We start from the raw sequence: 18,105 nt of genomic DNA, 5'->3' as shown, positions 1-18,105 counted from the left end.
AACGGAATAGACAACTAGGAATCTGAAGGTGGATAATTAAAAAATGAAGTTCTGAAGAGGAATGGGAGAGGAGGATTATATGGGTAGTTTTAGAAATTTTGAGACCTAAAGAGAGAGGATGAAATGTAATATGATATCCTCCTAGTGACAGTGAAGGGGCTTTTACACATATGTTATTATCAATGGCTACATTCCAGGCAATACCCTAGGTGCTTTATGTACAGCCTTTCTTGAATTCCCACAGCCATCTGGGTAGGCATATAATTTTTATGTATCCATTTTTTACACACAATGATGTCAAAGCTCAAGAAAGCTCAAGTTAGGGTAGAGCTAGAATTTAAACCCCACTCTGTCTGATTTCAATGTTTTCCTTTTTCCCCTTTTACTCTTAAGTGTGAACTGATAAAAACAATTTTGGCAAGGAGTTCACTTTTTCCATACCACTTGAATTAACTGAAGGATATAAAAAGATATTATCAAATCTTTAAAAATTATAAAAGAATTACAGAGAGTAACAAATGAAGTACTGTAAAGGCAAGGAAGAACCTCATGAGATTTTGTCTTTTCCAGGGGCCTTTCTCTGACCTGGGTTGCCTGCCTGCCCCTCCTTTCTCATTGTTCTCTGCATTCACCCTAAGACAGTTCTTATCTTTATTGTGATTGTCTATTTCCTTGGTCGTCTCTACTGCCAGATTATATCTTGAGTGTTAGATATTAGATCTTACACATCTGTATATTACCAGGAGCCAGCACAATGTCTGGAACACTGTAGGTGCTCAAAAAATATTTGCCAGATACATTGTACAGGCGTTTATTCCATGGTCATATTTATACATATTACTGAAAGAGATTTTTTAATTCAACTTACTATATGATGCCAAGTTTTCAGAGACAATAACTAGACTAATATAAAATTATGATTCTGACTATGGTTATAAACAGAATGTTTATAAGGCAGCTGAACCTGTGACTAAAACTGAGTGCCTACAGCGTGACAGGGTGTTCTGAGTGTTTAACATTTTATTATTAATTTTTCACAAAAATCTTATGAGAGTTACAATAAAATTATTATTCTTAGAAAATGGAAAAACCAGGACATGAACTTAGGCAGTACTGTTCTAGAATTTTTGTATTTAACAACTAGGCTATTTTATATCGCCATTGTTTATTAGCTGTTTATGACAAAAACAGTTTTTTTGCATGACTCCATAGTGGCATTTTTTTTTTCTTTTACAAAGCACAGTTTAATTATCAAAATCAAGTACTTAACGGTTTATACAAGACTATTCTCTAATCTACAGCAGTTAGTCAAATTTGAGGAATTAGTCCATTAATGTCATAGTAGCATCTTATAATGAAAACTCATAGATCCTTTTCCTGTTGCTTTGTCGACTGGAACTTCCTTTTCAAAAAAGGAACAGGCTCTAAGAGCAACCCTAAGTATCTTGGGAAATTGCTGCTTTTATACCTGAGCAACCTCCAAACCGAAGAGTAATTTGCTATCACCATTTTTCCTTACCGCCCTTCATAACTAGGGTCTCATATTTTTGATTTTTTTCTTCTAAACAAAAAATAAAAAACAAAAAACAACCGTTCAATTGCACGTCCCAGATGCACTCGCAGGCTTGCCAGGGGCTTTCCGGGCGCAGACCATGCGTTTTCGCAGACTCGGCCGCCGGCGGAACTACATTTCCCAGCGGGCCGTGCGCCCTCCTTCCGGCAGGCACGGCTCAAAACCCGGAAACGCCTTGCGGGGCAGTGTGGGAGGGAGAAGCCCAGGGCGGACAGGCCGGGTCCGCTCGCGCTCGCCTACCCCGAGATGGCTGGGAGGCAGGAAGAGCAGAGAGGGAGCCCGCCCTTGAGGGCGGAAGGCAAGGCCGACGCGGAGGTTAAGCTCATTCTGTACCACTGGACGCATTCCTTCAGCTCTCAAAAGGTACAGGCCTTGGCGGCGGAGGGTGGCGCGGATCGGGCTTCAGCACTGGGACAGCTCCTGCTGGGTCCCGCCCAGAGAATCCCTTCCACCTAGAAATCCGCCTCCAGCGTCCTGACCCGGGAGGGGCAGGTGCCCCCTCCAGGATGCGCCCCGGTGGGGAGCGGGGAGAACCGGTCTGAGATAATCTTATGTGGCTATGACCCAGGCTCTGCCTCTCGCGAAATGCGACAAAAAAAGCATCATTTTCAGTATTTGGCCTGGAGGCCTTGCCTGCTGGGCTTGGGCGAGAGGCAGAGGGAGGTGCCTTTGTGCACCCTTATCATCCGCGATCTCTTCTGCTCTCTCGCGTTTACTTTTTTCAGCAAGAGCTGATGTACCTACAGTTCAGGTTCTTGTTTGGGGAGGGCCCATAATCAGGTTTAGGACACCAAGAAAGTGGTGGTGATGAGGAGGGTGACTGTTTAATGAATACAGTCAGAATCATTTCATTACTTATTTTGTGTTCTTCTCTTAATTTGTTGAATATTGTTCTGTACTTGTTAATTCTAGGAATAGGAATTGTTAAAACGACTGTTGAAAATGTCAGTAACACAGGGAAGCCCAGAAAGGCTGCTTAGCAGTGTCCAGGGAAGTCATTTAATTGAAAGCTTACACGTGTTGTAGTAACCAGTGTGAACTCTTCCAGGTGCGCTTGGTAATTGCTGAAAAGGCATTGAAGTGCGAGGAACATGATGTAAGTCTGCCCTTGAGTGAGCACAATGAGCCTTGGTTTATGCGTTTGAACTCAACTGGAGAAGTGCCTGTCCTTATCCACGGGGAAAACATAATTTGTGAGGCCACTCAGATCATTGATTATCTTGAACAGACTTTCCTCGATGGTAATGTTAAGGCTACTTGTGATTTCTTGGATTTACTTTCAACACAACTATGTGTTCCCTTTCTCTTTTTCTCTCTCTCCTCTCTCTCGTGTCATGATGGTGGTTTGGGATTAAAAACCTTTTCCATTTCCATAAGCACACAAATATCAAATAGGTCGATAACAAATTTTGTATAAACTAGTATAATGCTACTTAAAAGAATTTCATGCAAAGTACAAATGTTAATGTTGAAACTTAAAAAAATTCACTTGCAAAACACTGCAGATGTGTGGTTTGTGTTGGAGATTTCTTAGCCTTAAATTCATAATATTCTAAATGTGCACTATGACAATTTCATCGAATAAACCAAATGGTTTCACCTTAAAAACAAGGGGGGAAAAAGAGCAACAAATCTTAAAGGAGAATAGAATGTTAGTATAGCTGAGTTCTTTGCCCCCGTCACTTCTGAATTGTTTGAATTTTATATATTTACTAAGGAATTATAGGGCTTAAATTTGTATAGTGCATTTAGGTAAATCATTTATTGACAGTTTGTTATGTGTCAGACATTTTATAATTTCTATACTATGTTGTCTTCAGAAGAATCTAAGTTATTCCCATTATGTACATGAGGAGAATGCAACAGGGTTGCCCAAAGTAATATAGCTATTGTATGGCAGAGTCTTTGGTCTCCAAAGCCTTCATACTACACTGACTGTCTCCCATGGTCCTTGCCACTTACACATTATCTTGCTTGTTCCTAATAATAATCCTTTGAGGTGAACTGTAGCTTCAAGGATTTACCCAAGATTACACAGCTGATCACAATGGACATTGTTGAGAGCAAAACAGGGGGGCTCAGAGCTTCCAGCTGAATGCTCTTCTAAAAAGGCTGTGTGAGATTGTTACTTTTCATCTGCTAGCAATTATGTTGATGTTAGTAGGGTAGGGTGAAAGCAGAGCCTAGCCCCAAACTACAGGAAGCTGACAAAGGAAATTACTAGGACAAGAAAAAACAGTCTCAGGTACTTAGAAGGAAAATGAGTATGAGGCCTAGATGGTGGGCAGTGGGGCCCGGGAAGCCCAGGGAATTAGATTAGCAATGGGCTACCCCTGTTCTTAATCTAAGTGCTGGTCCCCTAGGATTGTGATTGGCGGTTTAATTAAAGGTAATTTTGGCCTAAACCAAAACATTTAATGAGGTACTTTCTTTTCATCTTTATTTGCTATTCCTTGTAAATTAATATGCTGGGGACTGTACTGAAAATGACTAGTTCATTTAAGACAATGTTTCTTAATCTTGAGCTTTTTGGAAATGGATAAGTCTGTTAATAATTTGTATTTCTTGGGAGATGTAATTATAATTGAACAAAATAATTGTGTTAATAATTCTATTTTAAATGATCAAAAACTTTAAAAAGATATTCTAAATGGAAAATCCCATTTAAGTTTTTTGGTACTGTTGCTTGAACTGCTTCTACTATCATCATTTCCCTCCTCCCTCCCCTCCTTACACTGTTTTTCCTCTAAGAAATTCAGTGATATAAATTATATTTACAACATAGTAATGTTACCAATTATTAGGTTTTCTTACAATTTTCCTTAGTCTTTCTCATTTGCTTTTAGTACAGAATGATAACAAAGCAGAAATACGTTCTGTGTCCTGCTAAGTTGTATTTAAATAACCAAACAAAGGAAATGCTAAATTCTTTTGATTACTATTTATTGTATTAGAAGAGAAGGCACTGTAGGCTGTGACAGGATGGAAATATGGAAACCGCAGACTTTAATTCTGGTTGAAATATTATTGTAACTCAGCAATCAAGAGTCCTAACTTTTAGTCTGACACTGCCACTAACTTGTTGAATATCTTTCAATCAATTGGGAAGGACGAAAAAACGATTAAAGGACCCAAAACTTACAGTAGATAGGAAGACAGCAAGAGAACAATAGTTTTAATAAATCAAGGCTAAGTTATATAAAGCAAGGTCAAGAAGAAGTTTATCTCAGAGTACTGAAGTTTTAAAAAGTGTTATCACAATTAAGATACTTTAAGAACTCATGGGGAATGAAAGTCAGACAACATAGACAAACATCCTATTGTCAAAGACAGGGAAAAGTGAATTCTACCAAGCCTTGCTACTTACTGTATGTTCCCATTCACCAGCAGCACTGGCATCACCTGGGAGCTTGTTAGAACTGCAGAACCTTAGACCTCTCTGCAGATCTACCAAATTAGAATCTTTATTTTAACAAAAGCCCCAAATGATTCATATGTACATTAAAGTTTGTGAGTACTGCTATAAGCTAGTGTTTAGTTAAGTAAGCACTGGTGTAAATTACTGTCTTTAAATCTGGCAGAAATATAGAATAGATTGTGAAAAGTTATTTAAATATGTTTAAAATTTTTGTGTATCTCAGTGAAAGGAACCAGTTTAAGTTTTACACTGCTGGAGAATGTCCCTAACACTTTTAAAAAACTGTCTATTATGTGCCAGGCATGGTTCTAGATATAGTATATCTTGATTTAAGTAGAACATTTGAGATTACATTACATATACCCTTGTGGAATAAAGGAGCAAATATAGCTAGAGGATTGTAATGCACATTTGCAGATGAATAAACTACCATATTAAAGAATATTAATTTATAGATTTCTCATACCAGATTACCTTTTCAACTGTAGACTCTCATTTTATTTATAATTGTTTTTATACTTTATTTTAAATGTTTGAATTGTACACCACTGTAAGTACTATGAGGTTGGGAACAGTGTATCTTATTAATAACTATCCCCAATGCCTTATACAGTGAATGTTTCTTAATAGGTGCTTAATAAATATTTTGAATGATTAAAATGAGTGAATTATTGAAACAGATGTTAGCCTGGACAAGAATCCCTTGCAATGTTCTTGTAGGCTTCTGTTTTGACTTGAGCCTAACAAGTCAATGATTCGAATAAAGACATAGAAGAAATAAGATTATATTTGTGAATGACAGAAAAGATAAATAGTCAAAATGATGACTAGCTTATAAAATATTTCTTATGGAAATACAACAAAATGGAAAAATAAGATAAAGTTTAACAAGACTAAATGTAAAATGAGCATGAGGAAAATGGGTATCAGGCTTTTGTTTTAAAAAACCTGCTGCATTCCAAAAGAATAGCGCACCTGGTTAATAGATAGTTACCAATGTTAAATGGCTAGTGTGATTTCAGGTTCTTTGAAAATTATAGATTTTATTGAGAACAGGGTGAGTTGTAACTCTCTGCATTCTGAGCTGTTTGGAATAGTTGGCATTTTGTCCAATTATGGATGTAACTTTGAGGAATGTTGATGAGGTGGAATAAGTGGATGGATTTCATGAGGTGTACAGTCGCCCATGGTCATGACAGGAGACTGTAAGTGTAACCATTCCTCTAAAGAACAGAATGTAGCGAACTGGTATGTCCTTCACTGTTATTTGCTGTCTCCTGTTATCGATCCAGTGGGGATTATGCCAAAAATGATGACTTGCTGATCTGGAGACATTTCTCAACTTTTTTGTGTTTATAATTAAATATTTATATCCTTGTACTTTTGGGATAGTTCATTAAATAATTGGTAGTTTGCTTTTCAAGTCATAGTCTGAAATAGTGAGTATCTGTTGGATAATGGCTATGTTTGATTTTTTTTTTTTTTTATTGGAAAGCAGTCATACAGAAGAATGGTATAGATATGAATGATGTTCCTGAGGGCAAAACTTGGGTCAAACGAGAAATTTAGAAGTATTCAGTTACGGCTGCCAAACTAAGAGCTGGCCAAGAGCTGTCTCTTCATTTCTTCTTTCAGTAATCATTTATTGGGTATTAATTGGGTGTAGGGTCCCGGGATACTTCAGAGATATTTTAAAGATCCGAAATCATTAGAAGCTTGCTAGTCTTCAAAGATAATTTCTTTCTATAAATTTGGTGATAATTCCAAATCTGTTCTTAACATATACATGTGCTATTACTGTCCAGTTTTATAGACTCTTTCATGTACATGATACCTCTTTCAGTCTGGGCATGTGGTGAAGAATAGTTATTTTACAGCAAGCAACTGATAAAGCTAGATGAGGTATGAGAGCAAGCAGACTAGGTAAACTGAGGAAGAAGGGATGGGACTAGGTGAATGTACGCACAAATATGGATTCTTCAATCTAGCTATTGTACTCATAACCTCTTTAAATAAAATTTAACTTGGCTACTAATCAAAAATATATGAAATAACTATAAAATACTAGAACATATGATATGTATTACTACCAAGTGACTCTGGTAACATGGAATCAAGAATAATGGATTTTTGTAATTTAATATAACAGTTCCCTGAACATCATGTTCATGTCTTATGTCTAGGTATATAATTTATTCTTAGGAAATAGAATTTAGTTTGGAAATAAACTATTCTAGTATGATATTAAAATCACATAAATCTTATTAGGATATCTAAATTTATAGATAAAATGTTATCTATAAAATATATCTAAATATTACATTTGAATTTCATCAAATGTAACATTTAAAAAAGAATGTTAATTCTGGTGTCACTGTTATATTAAAAATAGTTATTTAAGGAATTACCAATTAATATTTATCTTTGTGTTCATCAAGAAAAGGCTCTTGTTTATAGTTGAATATAGGCCTTTTAGCACATAGACTGAAATTGCAGATTAGCACAAAGTATGGAGAAAATATACCATATGGCATAGAAAAGAATATCAGTCTTTATTGTGTCAGTAAAAGTTGCTTTAAAGAGTAACTTTTTTTCTCTTTGTGATTTGTCCAATTTTAGCAGACAAGTAGGGGGTATTAAAATTCAGAGGCCCTCTTTCTATATTATGTGTATCTAACAATTGGAACTGTCTGATAAAGGAGTTTTTGCTTCCATTATTACAAATGCTTCTGTTAAAAGTCTTAACTATAATACCAGTTAAAAGTAGTTAAACATTTAATGTATAGTACATAAAATTTATTGACAATAATGCTATAAATTTGTCTCAAAATCCTGGATGCATACAGTGAACTGATACAATTTGACACCAGGTCTTTTTTTTTTTTTTCCCCTTATCTATATTTAGATTTGCTCTTTCTAGCTCCAGAGTTAGGACAGTATTGAATTGTAATCAGTTTGCAGCCATATCTTTTGCCTCAGGTCATAACTTAATTGTATATCACTATTTGTGTGTGTGTGTGTATGTAGATATATATTTATATATCTCTGTATATTTGAGACAGTCTCACTGTGTCTCCAGGCTGGAGTGCAGTGGCATATTCTCGGCTCACTGCAACATCTGCCTCGCAGGTTCAAGCGATTCCCCTGCCTCAGCCTCCCGAGTAGCTGGGACTACAGGCATGCACCACCACACCTGGCTAATTTTTTGTATTTTAGTAGAGATGGGGTTTCACCATGTTGGCCAGGATGGTCTCTTGATCTCCTGACCTTGTGATCTGCCCGCCTCAGCCTCCCAAAGTGCTGGGATTGCAGGCATGAGCCACCACACCCAGCCCATTATTATATATTTTTAATAGCCTAGTGTGTGACTGGTTGAAGAGTACAATATTGTTCAGCTGTGTTATGCATATTATATACTGATGCAATCACTATACAGTCTAAGTGAAATAAATAGCAAAGGGCTAGAGTGAGGAATGAAATATAATCTGTTTCCATTGAGCTAGTAAGGGAGACTTGAAAGTTATACAAATAGACCTAGGGGAGTCTTTCTTGAAAACAAGGCATAATAGTGCCTCCTTTATCTGCCTTTACTAGGAAACATGGGTAACCAGAGTAGTGAATTTAGTAAAATAATGAAAACTTATGCCTTTAAGCCCCTAATTTCTTTTTATTTTTTACTCTTGGGAAAACCAAATGTAATTTTTTAAAAATGGTTCAGAGCCGTTGTTATTTTACTCAGCATTACAGGGACTTGAGCATGTACAGACCTGTTTGTCTCCATTACATGGCTGCATAATGCTTTTATTGTTTCTTTCTAATTTTATTTTTTGCTTCTTTTGGTTTCCTCTGCTGTTTATCAGATCTTTCTGCTTAATGTCTATCTGCTGGTTTATAATTTGCTGCCTAAATTTATGTGTAATATAAAACTTGTCCTCTGCTCAGTTCTTCCAGAAAGTCTGGTCTTGTGCCAACTTATTTGTTCTTCCAGCTTAATACCAAGCCTGATTTCCACTATTGCAATCCCACTCCCTAATGCTGGTACCTCCACTCATTGCTTGCTTCTTAAAACTCCCTAATTCTCTGTCCTGCCCCGGTATGCCTTATGTTACTTTCCCACTCCTGGTTGAGGTAGATTACTGAGAAAAAATTCTTGCTTTTAGTATTTTGATAAAGGTGCTTTATGGAAGGACTGGAAAATAAAATAGGATGGGATTGAGAGGGAAGATCTCCTCTATAATTCAAAGGAAATTCCCAGTTGTCCTTTGAAAAATTCTTTTATCAGAAGCAGCAAATACTGCTGTGCTTCTATTTGAGGAGGAGGATGTCAGCACAGTGCCCCTGTGATACTGGACAGGGCATGGTTGACACGCACGAAGAAAGAGAGATGGGAAGATAACTTGGGTTCAGTGGGTGCTCTGACAGAGTGCTTCAGGAAATGGTTAGATAGTAACGGCACACTGAGTACAAGAAAATTATTTTCATGGATTTAAACATTTGTCCTCCTTGAAGAATTTGGGCTTGGCCTGATGGATCTTCCCCAGAAAGCAATTAGGCATTGTTTTTCCTGCTCTCATTCACTTTTCTAGGAAGGAAATGGTATGCTGTTCTGGAGAGAAGCCCCAGGGCCCGGCACCAGAAAGCAGCCAGAGCCACTAGCCATTACTTTGACCTTTTGGGAAGCATTTGAAAATGTACTATTTATGGTTATTAGCCTGAGGTTCTTGGACCCCTAAAGCATTAGTTCTTAAACTTCTTGATCTCTACACCCCTTTGTCTTTGAGGACACCAGAGAGCATTTTTAAAATGTGGATCATGGCTATCAATATTTACCATTTAGAAAGCAAAACTGAGAAAACTTAAACTATTAGCCTATGTAAGCACAATCCCACTGGCTGTTAGAGTGATAGAGTCATGCTTCCTGTAGCTTCTGGAAACTTCTACTATACGCTTGAGAGAGACAGTAAGAGTGAAAAAGTAATTAATGTCTTAGTATTTCTATAAAAACATCTTGACTTTGTAAATCCCCCAAACGTGTTTTAGGAAAACCCAGGGATCCTCAGACTATAGTGTGAGAACTGTTGCCCTTAGGGGTTTATGAATAGAATTCAGGATATTTGAGATCTTGGATGGGGAATAATTGTAGCTCTAATATTTAAAGCAATTATTTCCTTCCATTAGCAATGTAGGCACAATCCATGGCAATATCAGGAGTGCCTGTGACTTTGATAACCAATGGAAATCACAGATATGTTCATGGTTAAGTTATTGCAGATATCTTAATACTTTGAAATTGTGATAATTAATAGACCTGACATTTTTTAGGGACAGTTTGAGAGCCAGAGGTAGGAAGAGATTCTGAAGGGACATAGTCGCGACCTTTGGGTTGTATCCTTCACTTTATTCTTTTTGGATAGTCTCTGAAATTAAAATCCTTTGAAGATGTTATGATGGTATAATCAAAGAGAGCATTACATTAGGAATCAGATGACTTTAGTTCTAGCTCTGCCTCTGATTAGCTGTGGGATCTTGTGAGAAATTTTCAGGCCTTGTTTCTCAGTGTACGTGTTAACTACTGCAGCGCTTCTCCAGCTCACGTAATCTATATAATAACTGGAAATTTTGGAATGTATTCATTATAATTTATTAAACACCTACTACATGTCAAACATTATACTAGGCACTGGGGATTTAACAGAAACCAGTACATGGTCCCTGCCCTCAAGGACTCTACAGTCTGGATTTTAACTAGCAAATAAGGGTGTATGTAGAAGCCACTTTCTAGAGATAATTGTTAGAAATTCCTGGGGAAAGTGCACCTGTGATATTTGAGCGAAGGCCTTTCCTGTTCCATATAGATTGTCATTTCACGTTCACATGTGTCAGTAGGGTCACTCTTGATGTTGTTTGGCACCTGGAAAAGAGTAACCCATGATTATCTTCCCATAATGAGTCCTCATTCAATTAACCAAACTTTGAGGGCCCTAAGTGTGTGGAGAACTATGCTAGACTCTGGAATCCAGGTTCCTTTCCCTGAAGACAGTCATGGGGTAAAAAGATGCAATGAATTGCAGTGTGATAAGGGCTGTAATAGAGGGTATGTAATGTGTTATGGATGTATAGAAGAAGGCACATGTGAGCCAGTCAGATGTTGGCAGTTGTAGGAGGTTAGGGAATGCTTCATGGAATAAATGGCATAAATAACTGGGCCTTGAAGGCTGAGTGCAGTTTGCAAGATGGAGAAATGAGAGAATACCAGTGTGATTATGGTTTGGGATCTTGTCTGGTGCATCAGGCTATTTCAAACTTTGAATGTCTGCGGCGAGGAGACAACATTCTTTGAATATACAGATATGTTGAAAATGTTAATGATGAGTGGTTAGTGTTTTTGTTTTGCTTTCGAGGGTAACAACTCAATTGTAACTTTTTCTTCAATATTTGTGTGTGCGTATTTTAGAAAGAACACCCAGATTAATGCCTGATAAAGGAAGCATGTATTACCCACGGGTACAACATTACCGAGAGCTGCTTGACTCCTTGCCAATGGATGCCTATACACATGGCTGCATTTTACATCCTGAGTTAACTGTGGACTCCATGATCCCGGCTTATGCAACTACAAGGATTCGTAGTATGTAAACATTTTAAAGACCTAGAATTCTGTCTGACACTTTCTTTTAATTCATTCTGAGACCTAGCATGTCTCATGGTCACTAAAAGAAGATTGGGAATAGCGTTGTTGAGTTTGCTTCATGGATGTGCATGTTATGGATCGATCCATGAACCAGTCGTATTAATCTGTGCTTCACTTGCTCAGTTGGACATTTATTGTCTATAGGACCTGATTTATCAGCTCTTGGCTTTGAGGACCAAGCTTGGGTAAAACTCAGAAGAGTGGATTATGGAAAAGTAAAGAATATAACATGTTCTCATGAACAGGTAGACTAAGAATCTGAAAAGCTGGGATCTGCCTAGGATTATGGGCAGTTGAGTTCATGTTTCTGGTCCTTAATTGTTGTTTCATTATGTGAGCAAACTGGACTAGAGAGTGTGTAACTATTACTCTGTCTCTATGTTTAGTGATAGGAGATTTATTGGGATTGAGTTGTGACATTCAGCTTTCTGCCTTCCTCCTGTCATGAGGATAGAGTCAGTGCATGATCTGTGGAGCAGGAGGTGTGCTTTATAGCACAGATAATTTGGGATAAGAAGGGAAAGGATGGTGGCAGTGGTCACACTTTGGGAATGTTGATCAGAAACACTCAAAGTCAGATCTTCTAAATCCAGAAACCATTTTTCCTCATTATTTGATACTCACCTTTATTATTATTATTATTCTTTTTTTCCTTTTTGATACCCCTCCTTTTCCTCTCCTCTTCACTCCCTTCCGTCCTTCTCACCACTTCCTTTTTCTCCTTTCTTTTTCTTTTTCTTCTCCACTGCCCTCTCTTCCTGCTTCTCTTTCCTCTTATTCCTCCTCCTCCTCTTTGTAAGTACCCTTTATATGATGTGAAACAAGAGTTTTGAGTATAATTCTATGACCTACAGTTAATATTTTTTAAAAATAAGCCTTTTTCCTCCCTTCATATAGGAGTTCATTATAGAAAGCTTGAAAGGTAGAGGAAGGCAGAGCAGCAAGCCTGCACTGAGCATTCTAAAGTGTTGGGCCTTGCTCTACGTGCTTCCCATGAAGCTTCTCATTTAGTCTTCACCCTGCATGGCAGATACTCTTAGGGTTCCATTTGAAAGATGAGGAAACTGAGGCACAGACAGGGTAAGCCCAAGGCAGAGAAGCAGGGCATGAGCTCCAGCCCTTGAGTTTCTCTGCTTCTTGTTTCTGGTGTGGAAGGGAGAAACTAATTTGCTGTTTCCAAAATGTTTTTATTATCAGGCCAAATTGGAAACACGGAGTCTGAGCTGAAGAAACTTGCTGAAGAAAACCCAGATTTACAAGAAGCATACATTGCAAAACAGAAACGACTTAAAGTAAGTCAATCAGCTGTCCTCAGTTGACACACACTGCATGGAGTAAATGTTCTACTTTTTGTAAAGTACTGCTATTTCTAGAATATCTTCTTTTAAATATTGCAATTCACCAGTACACATGTTACCTTTGGCTTATGTTCTCCTTTTAGAAAGAATTTTTTGTTAGACTTGATATTCAAACTTGATGACAAGTGCTTAACAAACAGATGTTGAGCATGCTAGTTGCCAAAAAAGTTATGAAATGCAAAGGAAGTTCATAACATATTCTAGAATCTGTCATTTCAGGTATTCCACCACTGGAAGTCCTCACTAGACCCACATCCCTCCATGTATCACACTGACTCGCTTTACCCCCTGAGGAGTATGCTTTATGGTCAGCTTTTCTCCTTCTGTTGATTCCTTCCCTGGGCCCAGCAACACATGCAAGCTTCTCTCATATTAAAAGTGTAGAAAACAGCTGTACTCCCAACCCTCCCCAACTTCCCACCTTCCTGTATCCTATCTTAGCTAAACGAGCTCCTCAGAAGAAACACCTGCACTCACAGTCACTTGACTGACTCTCCACTCGCCCTTCAACTCCTTTACTTGGACTTCTTTCTCATCCTTGACCTTTCACCTACTCTTTCAATTCCAGCTGCTGCAATTCTTTTCCGAGTTGTGCTTAGCAGACAGCTCTTCATGCCCCTCCCATTCTTTGTCTTCTCTGGTCACCTGGCCTCATAGGAACTGCCAGTGGGTAGTGGGTCTGCTTCTGCAGCATTTTCACAGATGGGATATTTCCCTTCAACTTAGCTCTTTTTTTTTTTTTTCCCCCTGAGTTTTTCTATTTCTTCCCGTTGTCTAAAATAAACAGGCTGAACTCTGTAAGAGTTTGTATCTGCTTTGCTTTACCTAGATTTATTTTTTTTAAAGGTGTAAATAATCTGTTTTCTGTTGTTTTATTTTTTTTGGGTGGTTGATTAGTCAAAGCTACTCGATCATGACAATGTCAAGTATTTGAAGAAAATTCTTGATGAGTTGGAGAAAGTCTTGGATCAGGTTGAAACTGAATTGCAAAGAAGAAATGAAGAAACCCCAGGTAGGTTCTCATTTGTATTCTTTTTCTCTTTTCAACATCAGTATCATTCATGGGAACATTGTTAGGTCTCACCGAAAACGTTCTATAATCTGCTTTTCATTATTGTTATTCATGGGCAGTTTTAATTATGATAACAACAATGATATTGCACCTGGAAAAACCCAGGTGTCTAATTGTAACTCAGTCTGCATCTACATGAAGGATTTTTCTGCATAATTTCAATTATGCTTGGGAGATTTTTACCTAACTGTTTTACAGATTTGTAATTATAGTAATTAGTTTGGTTGAATAACTTGAGTAATTGCTTGAATGTTCCCTCTAGTTTTTTCCTTAGGCAGGGAAACAGCCTCCAATCTAAAGTGTAATCAGGGGGCCAGCATATGGGCGTGTGGTAAACTGGCTGGTAAGCATGCACGTGCCAGTGAACTGGCTTCAGGGTTAAGACATAGGTGTATACACGTGGGCCATTTATGCTACTCTGTCTAGAGTTGAAGACTATGTTACCTGTCACAAAAGCTCTTCTGCTTTAAGTGACTAAGAGCAGTAGCCACTGAGTGATGTTTCAGACTCAGCTTTATGGATTTTTCTAAAGCAGAACTGTTTTTTTATAAACAAGAAGGAAGTATCTTTTAACCAACTTGGAGGCTCTCAACCCCTTAGTGTCCTTTACAAAGTGATAAGCTCAAGTGGCTGCAGTCTTACATAGGGACCTGGATGGCTGGCAGACGTCAAGCAAGTCTCCTTTGGCCTAGGATACATTTGCATGGACTTTTTTTTTTTTTAAAGCATGAAATTACTCTCTGAGTGTGGCTGTCAAGAAAATAAATATATAATAGCCTTCATCTTTTGGTATACTCACACTCACTCTTAAGGCTGAGACCACTGATACCAGCTGGAGTCTGTCTGTAGAGTGCTTGCCTCTAATTCTCTATGTCCCTTTCTCTAATTAGAAGAGGGCCAGCAACCTTGGCTCTGCGGTGAATCCTTCACCCTGGCAGACGTCTCACTTGCTGTCACATTGCATCGACTGAAGTTCCTGGGGTTTGCAAGGAGAAACTGGGGAAACGGAAAGCGACCAAACTTGGAAACCTATTACGAGCGTGTCTTGAAGAGAAAAACATTTAACAAGGTTTTAGGACATGTCAACAATATATTAATCTCTGCAGTGCTGCCAACAGCATTCCGGGTGGCCAGGAAAAGGGCCCCAAAAGTTCTTGGCACGACCCTTGTGGTTGGTTTGCTTGCAGGAGTGGGATATTTTGCTTTTATGCTTTTCAGAAAGAGGCTTGGCAGCATGATATTAGCATTTAGACCCAGACCAAATTATTTCTAGGTTTGTTGGGATCTTATGGTGGCAGCTCATCCAAGCATTTAGCTAGACCTTATGATTGCCGATAGCTCTCTGAGTCTGTCTTATTGAGTAGTTGGCAGTATTTTTTCCTAAAATTCAAAAGTCATCTTTGTTACACATTACAGGGGTTCAGATAGCAATAGGACACAAAATTGCTTCATTCTACAACTGCCAGCTCCAGGCAGAGATAGGAAGGCAAAGAGATAAGAGAAGGAAAAATGAGAGAATGAAGTCTGTATAGGGTAGAGCAATAGAAAGTAAGCTTTGGGTGCCTCCAACATTCATGACTGTCTGTCCCATTGGTAAACCTCACATTTAGTTACTTGTGGCCACTGCCCACACATACACTTCTGTAACTGAGAACTCTTAGGAGAGGACTAGGGAATCACTGGGGATAGTGGGCTGGAGAGAACCCCAGGCTTTATATGTATAGCATCTCATTTGACATCAGTGTTAATTTTAAATGCTTATGAATCACACACATTGCTTTAGTGAGTTTAAGTGCTTATATACTTGGAAATGTCATGCTCATTGGAACACATCCGCCTAGCATTTATGTAAAAGTCTTAAGTGATATTAAGATGATTCCTTACCATTTCAGATGGTCCGCAATTTGAATTACCAAGTGGTAATGGTTCCTTACTGTTTTCGATGGTGCCTGTGAGATACCATTCCTCTGGGTGGTCATGTCCAGTGGGAGGTAGAAAGGGTGGCCTCTATAGCCCTCTTTGTGCACATAAGTGGCATTTATGTGAATGTCCCAGCTAATCACTAGCATGTCATATGGCTGGGTAGTGGGTATTTTGATGATCTGGTAGCACCAAATATGTTCATTCTTCATTTGGTGAGGCTGGTGTGTTAACACAAAAATTGTCCAGATCTTTCATCTGTTTATGATATTAACAAAAACGTGTTAGAAAGGTCTAGTCTTAGCACTTGGCAGTTAATCTAGGGAAGATGAATTAAAAGGATAGATAGTGATGCATACCTGTATTCATTCATGTATGTTTAAGGGATTTGGGGAGGATACCTCAGTTCATCTGGAAGGGACAGTCCCAGTGTGTCCCATGAATAACCACAGAACTGCAGCAAATGGTTAGTGCTCAGAAAAAGTCTTTCATGGTCACAAGAAGGCACCCTGGAGCTAGCTGTGAAGGCCTGAGGAGCCATTTGTGGTGTCTGGTGGATAGCAGGCATAGAGATGATGTGCCGAGGTCCCTGTGAACAACAGTAGCCAAAGAATGTACTAACTTCATCATTAATAGGAAAGGCATACCTAGGAAGCAGTGACTTTTTGATGGTAAAATGATTCTTTAATTCTATTTTGATGGGCTGTAATTCCATTTCGTGACCTAGTTGTATTAGAAAACCTTGATGAACTATATGTTCCTGATTTCAAAAAGATTACTAAGACCTCCAGAGTAAACTCAGACAATAATTGAGTAGCAGCTTTTTAAGTAGTAACATTTTAAATTTGCACATTAGTGTGTCATCATATGGAGTGTGAATCTGTTGCTGGTACATACCAATCCATGTACTCATAAGAGCCATAGAACTTATTATTCATTAGTCCATAGTGTTTGAGTTCTTTATGTCACTCTGTTAGAAACAAGAACTGAGTCGTGAAGAAATAAAAATTGGATTTTTATAAAAATCTCTGAAGGATATTTACCTGTGAAAAGGTTGTTAAGAATAAAAATTAGAAGTCCATGGTTAACTTTTCCTTCAATTTATATTATTCCTGAATCATAGGGAATCTTTATAGAATGTGTTTATAATTTCCTGTACAGTTTCTTTGGAAATACATTAAAGATAGTGGCAATTTCACGTATTTCATGGATACTTGAGTTTATGCTTTTAAGGCGTTTGTTTAGGGATACAATGACCACTAGATGTCGCTGTTCGTCCAGTGGACTAAGATTGGGTGTTCTTTTTGTTCAGCAACTCTTCTAAAATGTTTCGAGCAAAGATAGTAATGACCTCAGTTTCTGGAATAAGGACATCTTCATTAGATTATTCTTCTGTTTAAAAAAAGCTTGAGGCAAATGTGACTGATTTCTAATGCTTTGTAAGGGATTACAGTATTGCACAATGTCAAGCTAAACACACTATTAGCTAAATGGGCACTTATGTGTATTTTCTTTTTCATAAATATTGGTGACTGGCCAATGTACTCCTCAATTTCCAAAATTTGTATACATATCACAATTAGAAAAATGCCTGAGGTACTAAAGTTGTGTTGGCTTTTTGTGTCTTAACACACATAAATACTATTGTTATTGCAAGATGCCTTTTGAATCCATTTTCCATAATTGCAGATAGTTGTAAATTGCTTGCTCAATTTTTAGTAATTATTGCTGTTGACACCAGCGTTGTAGATTTTTGGTGTTGTTGAATGCAATAGAGAGACCGAGACACTATTCTGTAAGATCAATACAAGTATTTGGAAAATAAATATGAACCCTAAAACAAAGTACTCATTTTGTAATCTTTTTTGGAAAACAGATATTTTGTTTTATTTAAAATCAAAGCATCATGTGGTAATTAAAAGGGTAAAATAAGCAGAGGTTAGGTATTCAAGATACTTAGCTATAGGATGCCATATTTTCCTTATAAAAAAATTGCTGACTCTTGCTTCATTTAAATATGCACACTTAAAATGAATGGCAGCCTAAAGAATAACATTGATCTCTCAAAAAACA

General features: G+C 37.8%; 1 protein-coding gene across 3 annotated transcripts; it reads left to right on the top strand.

The window, feature by feature from the left end:
• The first annotated feature begins 1,745 nt into the window (after positions 1-1,745).
• On the top strand, positions 1,746-17,876 carry GDAP1 (ganglioside induced differentiation associated protein 1). 3 transcript variants are annotated; one of them, XM_011937179.1, is made up of 6 exons: positions 1,746-1,936; positions 2,622-2,814; positions 11,446-11,619; positions 12,880-12,974; positions 13,938-14,052; positions 15,003-17,876. In XM_011937179.1, the coding sequence occupies exons 1-6, from the start codon at positions 1,820-1,822 to the stop codon at positions 15,383-15,385; spliced, it is 1,077 nt and encodes a 358-aa protein (XP_011792569.1). In that variant the 5' UTR covers positions 1,746-1,819; the 3' UTR covers positions 15,386-17,876. The 3 variants fall into 3 exon arrangements, with proteins under 3 accessions (XP_011792569.1, XP_011792571.1, XP_011792570.1); XM_011937181.1 differs by having other exon boundaries at positions 1,747-1,830; positions 2,646-2,814; XM_011937180.1 differs by lacking the exon at positions 11,446-11,619 and having other exon boundaries at positions 1,767-1,936.
• The last annotated feature ends 229 nt before the right edge of the window (positions 17,877-18,105 follow it).

The sequence above is a fragment of the Colobus angolensis genome, unplaced genomic scaffold, assembly GCF_000951035.1.
Source record: "Colobus angolensis palliatus isolate OR3802 unplaced genomic scaffold, Cang.pa_1.0 Scaffold16, whole genome shotgun sequence".
NCBI classification, from domain to species: Eukaryota; Metazoa; Chordata; class Mammalia; order Primates; family Cercopithecidae; genus Colobus; species Colobus angolensis.
Note: the sequence above shows the minus strand (reverse complement) of the source record. Positions and strands in the feature narration are given on the sequence as shown.